Source organism: Mus pahari, chromosome 15, assembly GCF_900095145.1.
Source record: "Mus pahari chromosome 15, PAHARI_EIJ_v1.1, whole genome shotgun sequence".
Lineage (NCBI taxonomy): Eukaryota > Metazoa > Chordata > Mammalia > Rodentia > Muridae > Mus > Mus pahari.
Genome location: NC_034604.1, coordinates 50,590,907 through 50,603,206, shown reverse-complemented (window position 1 = coordinate 50,603,206; position 12,300 = coordinate 50,590,907). Strand labels below are relative to the sequence as shown.

Sequence of the window (12,300 nt, the reverse complement as noted above, 5' to 3'; positions counted from 1 at the left end):
ACACACACACACACACACACACACACACACACACACAGATCCTTACTGCTGTCTTTTAACCCTGTCAGACCTTCACCCTGATCTTTCTCATTATATCTTCTTTTGATCTATTTCTTTTCTCATAGTGTGTATATATAACACACTTGAATTATATTTATTCTTTTTTTTTAAACAAACACTCATTACTTTTTCCAAGAGAGGCATGTACTCCATGGCATAGGTGTGGAGGTCAGTGGACAACCTGAGAGGCTACCTGATGGTTCATGAGAATGGAACTCAGACACCTCTCTGTCTGTCTGTCTGTCTGTCTGTCTGTCTGTCTGTCTGTCTCTGTCTCTCTCGACAGCTCTCATGACGTCGTAGGCTGGTGAGTCTGACACTTCCTAGGCAGGCCAGCTCAGTGCCTCTCCACTGCTGGGATTACAGGCATGTGTCACCAAGCCTGACTTTATAATTACTACAATAAACTGAGTTTTTCTTGTCTTCAACACCTCTCAGTACAAAGTAGGCACTCAATAATTATTCAAAGAGGTCATATCAAAGTGTCCTTGAAGTTTATTCATTCAATATTCAGTAGACCAGTATTATTAACTCACAGGAACATATACTTTTTAAAAAGTTACATTACTAATAAACCTTTAACTTCATGTTCAAGTAAATGAAAATATAAATATATGATTAATTTTATCTTGTTTTGTTGATGATTTCTATAATTTAAGTTTATGGGCTGTCCCCTCAGCCAATATTATCAGTTCTTTTGGAAAAATTGTCAATTTTGGGTTGGAAAGATGGCTCAGCAGTTAAGAGCATGGACTGTTTTTCCAGAGGTCCTGAGTTCAATTCCCAGCAACCACATGGTGGCTCACAACCATCTGTCATGGGATCCGATGCTCTGTTCTGGTGTGTCTGAGAACGGCTACAGTTACTCATATACATAAATAACTCAGAAAAAAACATCAGTTTTAAGATTTACGTCTGACAGTGAGAGCCAGAGAGCCCAGAGAGGCCGGGGCATCTAACCCCCATGGGGCTGGAGTCACAGCGGCTGTGAGCCACCTGTACTGGTTGGTTTTGCTTCAACTTGACATAAGCTAGACTTATCAGAGAAGGAGGAAATGCCTTGAGATACATTGATAAAATACTGTATATTTTCTCAATTAGTGATCAACTGGGGTAAGGCACAGCTCATTGTAGGTGGTGCCATCCCTGGTCTGGTGGTCCTGGGTTCTATAAGAAAGCAGGATGAGGGGCTGGAGAAATGGCTCATTGGGTAAGATCACTGACTACTCTTCTAAAGGTCTTGAGTTCAAATCCCAGCAACCATGTGGTGTCTCACAACCATTCGTAACAAGATCTGACTCCCTCTTCTGGTATGTCTGAAGACAGCTACAGTGTACTTACATATAATAAATAAATAAATCTTAAAAAGAAAAAAAAATTAGAAAAAAACCCCAAAAACCCGAAGAAAAGAAAGCAAGCGGGATGAGTAAGTCAGTAAGCAGTGTCCCTCTGCATCAGTTCCTGCTTCCAGGTTCCTGCCCTGTTTTAATTTCTCTTCAGACTTCCTTCAGTGATAAACAGTGCTATGGAAATGTAAGCCAAATAAACTCTTTCCTCCCCAATTTGTCAGTTTCAAAACAGCAATAGATTCCCTAACTAGTACATCATCCCACAGGGGTGCTGGGAATTAAACTTGGGCCCTCCCAAGAACACCTTGAGATCTTAACCACTGAGCTCTCTCTCTTACCTCCAATGCTATCAACCCTGTAGATTTTCTCTCTACTCCTATAGCATGTTATCTATGTCACGTGTGCTGTGCCCACTGGGTAAACAGCACACTGGGCAACACACTGCAAACCAGGAGTAGCAAGCTAAAGGAAGACACGCACACTGCATCCTCACTTCCCAGTGAAAGCTGAATTAATGAGATCTGTAAACCACTCTCTAAGCGTAATGCCTTGGGCCTTGCCTCTCCCCCATTAGTGCGATCCCACTCTGCGGCCTTTTCAGGCATCTTTCTTTCCTAACCCCGTTACCCTTGAACTTTTAATGCACATGGGTATTCTGTGCATCTACTGGTGATTTACTGACTTATTTTGAGGCAGCCCCCCGTCCCGTCCTGAAATCCTCAGCGGTCTTTTTGCCTTGGCCTCCTGAACGCTGAGATTTCAGGCTCATCCCATCACACTCAGCTCTGGTTGGGTTTTAATTGTTTGAAGATTTATTGATTTATCTTTTTGTATGTGAGTATGCTATCTTCATGTACACCAGAAGGGGGCATCTGATCCTGTTACAGATGGTTGTGAGCCATGTGGTTACTGGTACTTGAATGAACTCAGGACTTCAGGAAGAGCAGCCAGTACTCTTAACCACTGAGCCATCTCTCCAGCCCACTATTTGGGTTTTATAATTTAACAAGTGTTTTGTTTTGTTTTCAAGACAGGGTCCTGCTCTGTAAATCTGGCTGGCCTCGCGCCAATGCCAGGCACTAAGCTAATACCTCATGTGGACCATCTCATCTAATCCTCAGGGCATAGGATTCATCTTCTTTACAATGATGAGACTGACCACAAGGAACCAAATAATTTAGCTAAGTCACAGTAAGTTGTGCTCCAAAACAAAACCCTTCAAACTCGAGTTTTAAACTCCTTCTAGACAACTGTCTTAAAGTTAAACCTGAAAGAGGCATAATGACACATGCCTGCAACCCTAGCACTGATAAGGTATTCCAAGTCTGCGGATAGCTGTGCCACAACAGTGAATGAACCCTGTCACCAAAAGGGGAGTGTATGTGTGTGTGGAGGGGAGGGGTAGTGACGGGGTGGGGCACGGGGCACAGAGAGGCAAGTTCATTTTGCTTTAAAAAAAAAAAAAAAAAAAAATGATACTACAAAAGCAGAAACAGTAAAACAGCCTTACCATTATGAAAAGGCCACCATTTTGCTCGACTTCGGCTGTCTCCATCAGAAGCTCAATGGCCTTCTTGTTTCCCAGTATCCTCACCACCCGGGCTATCAGGTCCTTCTTGGGTTCCTGCAACCTGATGAGAACGAGAAGCACACTCACTCCCTGAGGAGCCTGCTGCAATGCACACTCACTACCTGACGAGCCTGCTGCAATGCACACTCACTCCCTGAGGAGCCTGCTGCAATGCACACTCACTCCCTGACGGGCCTGCTGCAACCTCCGGTGTAGTTCTCAACCAGAGCCCGCATCTTCCTGATAACACCTGCTTCCCCAACTCTCCATCCTCCAGCTGTGGAATCGCTGCCATGGGAACAACCTCATCTTCAGTCACACAACAGGACACTGACCTCAGCCTTCACGGTAACATTTAAAGTAAGGCTCTTCACTTACCTTGCTGGATTATGGCGATTCTGAAAATAAATGAACATGCCAAGCAAGACGAATAAATCCAACTCTAAATTAAGGATGGTAAACTCCATGTACTTCTGCCAAAACAAATGGCATGCACACAATATACTTTCAGTTATGATTAACAATTAATGTTCCAATTCTACAAATGGTTTCCTGATAGTTCAATTCTAATGGCCCCACCTTATCTGTAAATGTCAATCCTTTCAAATGTTAGATACGTATTATTTTCATTTCATTCTTTAGAGATTAAAAATATAGGGACCGGGCTGGTGAGATGGCTCAGCTGGTAAGAACTCCCGACTGCTCTTCTAAAGGAGCAGAGTTCAAATTCCAGCACCCACATGGTGGCTCAAACCATCCTTAACGAGATCTGACNNCCTCTTCTGGAGGGTCTGAAGACAGCTACAGTGTACTTACATATAATAAATAAATAAAATCTTAAAAAAACAAACAAACAAAAGGAACCATCAAGCATGGTGGCCGTTCCTTTAATTCCAGCTCTCAGGAAGAAACAGGCAGGTTTCTGTGAGTTTTCAAGGTCAGCCTGCTCTACAGAACGAGTTCTAGGACAGCCTGGGCTATACAGTGAACCCTGTCTTAAAAGCAAATAAACAAAAAACCCAAAAAACCACAAGGGCTGGCGAGATGGCTCAGCGGGTAAGAGCACTGACTGCTCTTCTGAAGGTCCTGCGTTCAAATCCCAGCAACCACGTGGTGGCTCACAACCATCTGTAATGAGATCTGATGCTCTCTTTTGATATGTCTGAAGACAGCTACAATGTCCTTATTTATAATAAATAAAATCTTTAAAAAAACAAAAAACCCACAAACAGCAGCAACAACAACAATAAAAACCAATCAACCAACAAAAAATAAAACCACAAAACAAAATACAGGCAGCTGAGTAACTTTTCTAATGGTGTCAGACAGCCCTGGTCCCCAGAGAAGAAGGAACACAGTGCAGAGCCAGGGTTTTGGTTTGTCCTCACAGAAGTGATGCAATACTGAAGAAAAAACCATCAGCCCAGGAAGAGCAAGGGGCTAAAGGCTCAGCTTCAGGTCCGACACAAAGTCAGCGACCTCGTGCAGGGCAGGCAACTACTGGGCACAAGGTCCTTATCTCTAAGGAAGACTTTGGTTTCTAATCCTAGATTTCTTTCCAAACACAAGCTCCAAGCTTCTATCTAACGGTTTTTTAAGTGTAAGTATATAAGTGTACTGCCCACATGTATGTCTCATGTCTCACGTTTGATGCCCAGGAGGCCGCCAGATCCCTTGCAACTGGACCTGAAACCCAGACCCGATTTTAACACTTTTTAAGATTTTATTGCTGGGTGATAATGGCATATGCCTTTAGTCTTTGAGTTTGAGGCCAGTCTGGTCTACAGATCAGTTCCCAAGACAGCCAGGGATACACAGAGAAACCAACTCAAAACAAACAAACAAACCAGAAAAAAAAACAACAAAAAACAAACAGAAACAGAAGTAGCTGTTTATTGTACGTGTGTGAGTGTTTTGGCTATGTGTATGCAGTGCACCACGTGCAAGTAGTGCCCGCAGAGCCCAAAAGAGGGGGTTGGGTTGCCTGGGATGGCTCTGAGCTGCCACGTGGGTCCTGAGAATCACACGTGGATCCTCTAAAAGAACAGCCAGTGCTCTTAACTAATGAACCATCTTCTGCCCCAAGCATTTTGACCATTAAACCCTGTACTGGTATTGCCTGAAAAGTAAACCCTTGTTTCCCTAACACCAGTACCCACTTTCAAATATGTGACTAGTGATTGAGAGCTAACAAAACTTAATCAGAATCTGAAACCAGTGAAAAATGCATGAATTGAGTACCTGCCAAAAATTCTATTTACCCAAAAGAAATGAAAATATATGATCAAGGACTTGCAAGCAAAGGTTCATTAATAGCATTACTCATAATAAATAAATGTAGACTGTCCATCCATTTGTGTCTGGAGATACACAAATCTACACACACGCAATAAAACAGTCAGTACGCATGCTTGTGATTCCAGCCCTTGGAAGGCAGAAACAAAAGGACCAGGGTTCAAGATCTGCCTTGTTACAGAGTACATTTGAAGCTAGCCTGGGCTATGGGAAACCTTTCCAAAATTCCCAAAACACACAAAAAGCAACACTTCTCGATTAAATGAAAAAAGTAAACAGGCATACTGAATGGTGCACACCTTTAATTCCAGCACTTGGCAAGCAGAGGCAAGCAAGTATCTTGTGAGCTTGAGGCCAGTTTGGTCTATGTATTTAGCTCAACAATGCAACAATTTACACACTGGATTCCAGGTACAAAGTGAGGCCATCTCAATAAAAGGAGGAGAGGGTCAATTAGTTCCTGCTACAGTGTAAGTTGATCTTACAGATGAAGAAACTAGGCAGGCATAGTGGTGCAGGCCTTTACTTCCTGCACTTGGGAAGCAGGGGCAGGTGTATCTATGAGTGAGTTCAAGGCTAGCCTGGTCTCAGAGAGAAACCCTATGTTGAGAGAAAAAGAAAAAGAAATTACATAAAAATATATACTGCACGGCTAACCTGTGTGGTGAATTTACAAGGACAATCTGCTTGTCTGGGAAGGAGACCAGGAACCCTAACAGTAAACAGATACGCGGATGTGGACACTAAGGATTTTACTGGGTGACGGAGAGAAAAGGTTTGAAAAGCAACAGCTGTTTAAAGTAAAATAAAGCAACGGCTGTAAAACTGGATCAATTTGCCTCCATGGGGGGTGGGGGGGATCTGAAAAATGAACGACTGTCATGTTAATATAAATGACTGATTATCATATTAATGTATAGTCTTTTTTTTTTTTTTTTTTTTTTTTTGATTTTTGAGACAGGGTTTCTCTGTGTAGCCCTGGCTGTCCTGGAACTCACTCTGTAGACCAGGCTGGCCTCGAACTCAGAAATCCACCTGCCTCTGCCTCCCAAGTGCTAGGATTAAAGGCATGCGCCACCACGCCCGGCCTATGTATAGTCATTTTATTTTTCACCTTCGAATATAACACTGAAAAATTACGTCCATCTTTCTCTTTCTTTGTTTTGGTAGGGGGAGCTGTGCTGTGCACAGATGTGGAGGGCAGAAGACAACTCGCAGTGGTCAGTTCTCTACTACCACATGAGACCAAACTGACACCAGGCCGGGCAGCAAGTGCCTTTACCAGCCCAAGCCACCTTGCCAGCCACTTCTTTTGTTTTTTCCCTCTTTTGAGACAATATGTCATCTAGCCCAGGCCGGCATCAAACTCACTGTGTACTTGAGAATGATCCTGAATGTCTGTGGTGCTGGGATTACAGGCATGTAACACAGCTATGAGGTGCTGAGGATGAACTCAGGGTCTCATACATGTTGGGCAAGCACTGTACCAACTGAGCTAATCTTCAGCTCAAAGTTATCTCTAAAAAGACACAAATGCATTCAGAGCCAAATATGCCCTGGGTTAATTCCATTAAGGAAAAACCAACAAACCAAGCCAAAACCCTCAGCTAGGTGTAGCGCACACCTTTAGTCTCAGCTCGGGGAGGCAGAGGCAGGTGGACTTCTGAGAGTTTGAGGCCAGCCTTGCCCAGCAAGCTCCAGGAAATACAGAGAGAGACCCTGTCTCAACAAAAGGAAACCCCAGAAAGGAAGACATTTACTATGTAGTCTATTCCCGTCAGTGTCAGGTATATGCTGCAGCGCTCACCTGAAGGCGATCTCATCGGCCACCTTCTCGGGAGAATCCTCTTCTGTGATCTCATAGCGCCCTTTGTAGTTCATTTCCACTCTGTTACCCAGTCTGTCTTTGACAGGTCGTTTCCGTTTGAGGTGACCTTGCCCATTCTCCTCTTCCTTTGACCCTGGTTTTTTGTCACCATGCATATATTCATCTAGATCTTTGTCCAGTTCCTTTGTGTACTCTTGAGATTCCTTCTTAGCAAGTTTCTTAGCAAGCAAATAATTATAGGTCTCAGACTGCCTGCTTCTGTCGATGGAGCCTTCCATTCCCAAGATGCCAAGTTCCGTGGCCACTGCATCTTGATTCTGTTCCTGGAGCACGGCGCCCCAGATGTTGTTCACCTTCTTTCCACCGTTGAGAGCTGTTTTCTGACCACTTGGTCCAAATGGGAAGGGCTCTGGCTTGGGAGGACGGTTGTGACACTTCTGTCGCTTGCGTTTCCAAAGAGAGCAATCGTCATCGGAATCTAGACTCTCCTCGCTGGAGTCCACATGTTTAACAGTCCGATAATGTGACACTGGTGCGCACGCAGCACTGCCCCCACCTAGGACTCTCTGCAAGCCAAAGGTACGACAGTCAGTTCCACACGACACCAATTCCACCTACCCCCGACTATTTTTCATAATGACCTAGGCACTGTGCATGCCTGTGAGGCTAAGACAGAAGGATCAGGACAACGTGGGTCACACCACTGTGTTCTCAGGCCCTCGTCTGAGGTGTGCAGCGAGATCTTGTTAAGGAAAATGAGTGTAGTACTCAACTGGAGCATCTAAAGCAATCACGCTCCAAAGACAGCTACATTACATTAACTTGGTTTTGAAAGGTCGCCTTCTAAAGATTTAGTAAAGCTTTTACTTCTCATCTTCAAAGACAAGTATGCGTGAAAGAGAATGACACACACAGTAACTGTGGCTGGCAGTTAAGACAAACTCGTTGGGGCTGGAGAGACGGCTCAGCAGTTAAGAGCACTGACTGCTCTTCCAGAGGTCCTGTGCTCAATTCCCAGCAACCACATGGTGGCTCACAACCATCTGTAATGGGATCCGATGCCCTCTTTTGGTCTGTTTGAAGACAGAGACAGTGTACTCACATAAATACTAAAACAAAACAAAACTCTGCTATCTTTCTCTCCAAAAATATTATTTTCTAGTTGGATATACCAACGTCTTTTATATGGTTCTGTGGCTACTCCCTTTAAGATCTGATGGTGTAGCTAGGTTTGGTGAACTCATCCTTAAATCACAGCACCCTAGGGAAGGAAGCTGAGGCAGGCAAATCTCTGTGAGTTCAAGACCAGCCAGAGCTACATAGTTCTAGGGTCAGCCAAGGCTATATAGTGTACACCCCTTGCCTGTCCCTATTGCAATCAATCAGCCAACCAACCAACTAACCAATCAAGTCTGATGGTAAGCTCCTGCTGGGAAGAATCCCAGACATATTAACTTTAACTGCAGGTTTCACCAGGTGTAGTGGTGCACACCTGGAATCAGAGCTCAGGAGGCTGAGCAGGAGGACCCTGGTTTTGAGGACACTGTGGGCCACGAAGAGACCTAGCCTCAAAAACAAAACAAAACAAAACAACAACAACAAAAACAAACCAACCAACCCTGAAAATTCAGATGTCACAGCACTATGTTAACCAAATTATTAATGCAAAAAAAAATTTTTTAGGCTGGGTGGGGGTGGCACATGCTTTTAATCCCAGCACTTGGGAGGCAGAGGCAGGTGGATTTCTGAGTTCGAGGCCAGCCTGGTCTACAAAGTGAGTTCCAGGACAGCCAGGGCTACACAGAGAAACCCTGTCTGAAAAAAAAAAAAAAAATTAAGGGACTTAAAATAAGGACATTTTCTAAGACATCCACACATGAAGGTAATCGCTTAAAAATTTGCCACATGGTAACTACCCAAATTTATGAAGTATAATATGATGCCCAAATACATACTTTTCATAATGATCAAACCAGGGCTGTTAGAATATCCATCACTTTAAACATTTATCATTTCATTATGGTAAAGAAGAGTCAAAATCCTTTTTAGGGGGGAATACAGGTGTGCATTACACTTGGCTTCTGGGTACCCCGGGGATTGAACTCAGGACCTCCTGCACCGCAGCCAAGCACTCTACCCATCGAGCCACACCCCTCTCCTTCTTGCAGCTAGTTTGCAATACACTCTATTAACTAGTCCCCCTCCTGTGCAATAAAGCACCTGAACTTACTTCTTCTAACTCTGTGTCCTCAATCTCTGCTTTGTATAAGAAACACATAACCAAGCATCTGTTGAATTCCTCCAGTGTTAACTGCTAACACTGGTCAGGCCTTACAGTGTGCAGTCTGTATTGTGTATACACACTCAGTGGTGCGGTGTGCCATGCCAGCTCCACTGAACACCAAAACCACTGCAGTTAAATAGTTTTGCGACGGTGCCTAGGCTTAAGTGCCGGTGGACTGGCAGGAAAACCTTCTGAGGGAATGAAAAGGAATCTCAACAAAGTCCCAGAAAACTAGGAAGCTGCCTAGAGTCCCGGTGCTTTACATCTGCGATCTCCCAACACTGCTGGAGGATGAAAGGCGGGACCACAGCTCAGGTGCCAGGGCGGCCTGGGGTACACAGCGCGATGCCGTCTACAACCCTGGACGGCTGAAACAAAGCCGTGGCGCCTCCACGCTGCTCGTGAAAGCTGACTTAAGCTCGAAGATGGATGGAGGAGGAGGCATCAAAGACCCGGCCCCGATCACACCAAGAGCTCCTTATCCACTAAGGCAAAAAAACCAGCAGTTGCATGCCTCCGTCCCCACGTTTTATGTCTGGACAAAAAAATAAAAATAAAAATTAAAAAAATCTGTCTCCCGGGGCGGCTGTGCAGGAGCCGGGAAGCTGGGCGAAGCGGGAGCCGCCAGGGAGGGATGCTCGCCGGATCCGGGATGCCGCGAGGCCGTCCGCCCGCCGGGGCCCCGCGGCCTCCGACTCGGTGCATTCCCGAGCCCGCCCGCGCCTCTCATTCCCGCCGCGCTTCCCCGGCCGTCCAGCCCCGTGTCCCGCGCGCGCCGTCGCTCACCGCCATTTGCAGAGGCCTATCGCTGGGGACGACCGTCATGTCGGAATCCGAGTCGGAAAGCTGCCCCTCTTCCATGTCGCCAGCTTCCAGCGCCATCTTCCGCGGCGCGCAGGGTCAGGCGAGCGCTTCCGGCGGACGGCGACGGCGACGGCGGCGGCGGCGGCGGCGGCGGCGGGAAGGCCTTAGGGCGGTGCTGCGGCGCCCCCGTGCGGGCGAGCCCTAGGGCGGCGCCTCTGCGGGACACCCGGGCGAGCGTCAGCAACACAAAACTCAGCGCTGGGAGGCGAGCTCCGCGCACGCCCGCCGTTTCCCCACGGAAGGTAAGGCAGCGCTCCGGGCTCCGCCCTGACCTCCCGCCTCTCACCCGGATGCTCTGCACAGGCCTTCCGGCTGCCTGCTTGTTGTGGTTGTTTTGTTGTTGTTGTTTTATTGTTTCCCGCCCCCACCTCAGCTCCCTGCCAAGCTCCGCTCTCCCCGGTGGCGCGCCTGGTTGTGCATTACAATCACTGGCCCGCTTGCGTCCCGGGGCAGCCTTTGTTGCCGCCGCCTTTTCTGAGTCACCCTTAGGCTAAAGTAACTAAGCCCTTATTCCAGAGATCTTAAAATGACCCATCTTGCCCCGGGGTACTTGGTTAATCGCGGTTAAAATAGTATTGAAGTGCTGTTAATTACAGGTCTTTATTGTTTTAATGTTTATGTTTTCCTTTATCCTAAGCTGGTGGAGGCCAGGGCAATTTGACCCTCTATTTTGCAAAAAATAAATCATGTTACATACTGCCATGCCTCTACACCAGGAGCTTTGACACCCTCGAACCTCTTTTATTAAATACATACATGCATATGTACTTACATACATACATCATACACATACATACATCATGCTCCATTTTCAGTTTAAGATGGTTTAGCGCTCAAGTACAGGTCAACAGCTACCCACTACCAACACCCCTGTCTTCCTTTAGATGGCCTCTGGTGCCAGCCTGTCTAGGCAATCTCAGTTTATCCTAGGGTTGAAAAGTTACAGGCACTCTGCCATGTGACTGAACTCATGATCGGAAAAGGAGGGAATCCTAAGACCCGGGATATACAATAGATAAGGCCTTGTGTTCTGAACCAATAGATTGGGGAGTTTGGGGAGGGGAGGGCGAGAGCAAAGGTTGTGTAGCTCTTTGGAGTCCCAGCCTACAGGAAAAGAGCAGGACATTTTTGCCATTAGGGCCTTTAAAAATCACTGTTTCAGGCTGGAGAGATGGCTCAGTGGTTAAGAGCACTGACTGCTCTTCCAAAGATCCTGACTTCAAATCCCAGCAACCACGTGGTGGCTCACAACCATCAGTACAGCTACAATGTACTCATATACATAAAGTAAATAAATAGATTTTTATTTTTTAAAAAAATAAAAACACTGTTTCATGCCAAACTGAAATACCAGTCATTATAGTAGGCTGGCATCAGTGTCTACAGAACTGTAAAATAAAACCTTTGCAACTTTACCTAGTCTCTTGAATTTGTGATTACAATGTGAGCATTCTGTTTCTCACAAAACTGACAGATGAGAGGCCCACCCTTCCCGTGTCGCATTCAGTAGCTCACCTTAAAGCAGTGTCCCCAACCTACATGTGCAGGTGGGCCATCTTCACAACTCCTCAAGTGTGTGGCTAGGCCTTGAGTCTGTGTTCTCACATATCCAGGTGATTCTGGTGGCCTTTGAGACCCACTGGAAGCTGAGCTAGCTAGTGCCTCAGGTCGGTGTGGAGACTGAGTTTCGAAAAGTTCCTTTTCTTTTATTTTTGGGCACAAGCAGTCAATTGAACTGGGCTGTGTTGAAGGCTCAGGAGGGTGGAAATTGCCCTGCCTGAAGTGTGTACCTCTGTCCAAGCCTGAGCTTGAGTCTGGCATGCACATGTTCCCTGGTGACCTAAGTGAAGGACAGTCAGTTAAGCAGCTGGACAGACTGTCTTCATGCCAGCCCAGCAGTTTAAAATGTTCAGTAGAGCCAGGTGTGGTGGCTCACGCCTTTAATCCTAGCACTCGGGAGGCAGAGGCAGGTGGATTTCTGAGTTCGAGGCCAGCCTGCTCTACAGAGTGAGTTCCAGGACAGCCAGGGCTACACAGAGAAACCCTGTCT

At 46.1% G+C, this 12,300-nt stretch overlaps 2 protein-coding genes across 2 annotated transcripts in view; one reads left to right on the top strand and one right to left on the bottom strand.

Annotated features, from left to right (window-relative positions):
* Phax (phosphorylated adaptor for RNA export) overlaps positions 1-10,320 on the bottom strand; it is an 18,450-nt gene extending 8,130 nt beyond the window's left edge. The window contains exons 1-3 of the mRNA XM_021214349.2: positions 10,173-10,320; positions 7,082-7,668; positions 2,920-3,040 (exon numbers count right to left, since the gene is read on the bottom strand). Coding sequence (XP_021070008.1) covers positions 2,920-3,040; positions 7,082-7,668; positions 10,173-10,268 — 804 coding nt within the window. The 5' untranslated portion in view covers positions 10,269-10,320. The remainder of the gene's footprint in view (positions 1-2,919; positions 3,041-7,081; positions 7,669-10,172) is intronic.
* Positions 10,321-10,399: 79 nt separating this feature from the next.
* The window catches only part of Aldh7a1 (aldehyde dehydrogenase 7 family member A1), a 48,371-nt gene continuing 46,470 nt past the window's right edge, over positions 10,400-12,300 (top strand). Inside the window, exon 1 of the mRNA XM_029546858.1 lies at positions 10,400-10,492. The gene's annotated coding sequence lies outside the window, so the exon portion shown is untranslated. The remainder of the gene's footprint in view (positions 10,493-12,300) is intronic.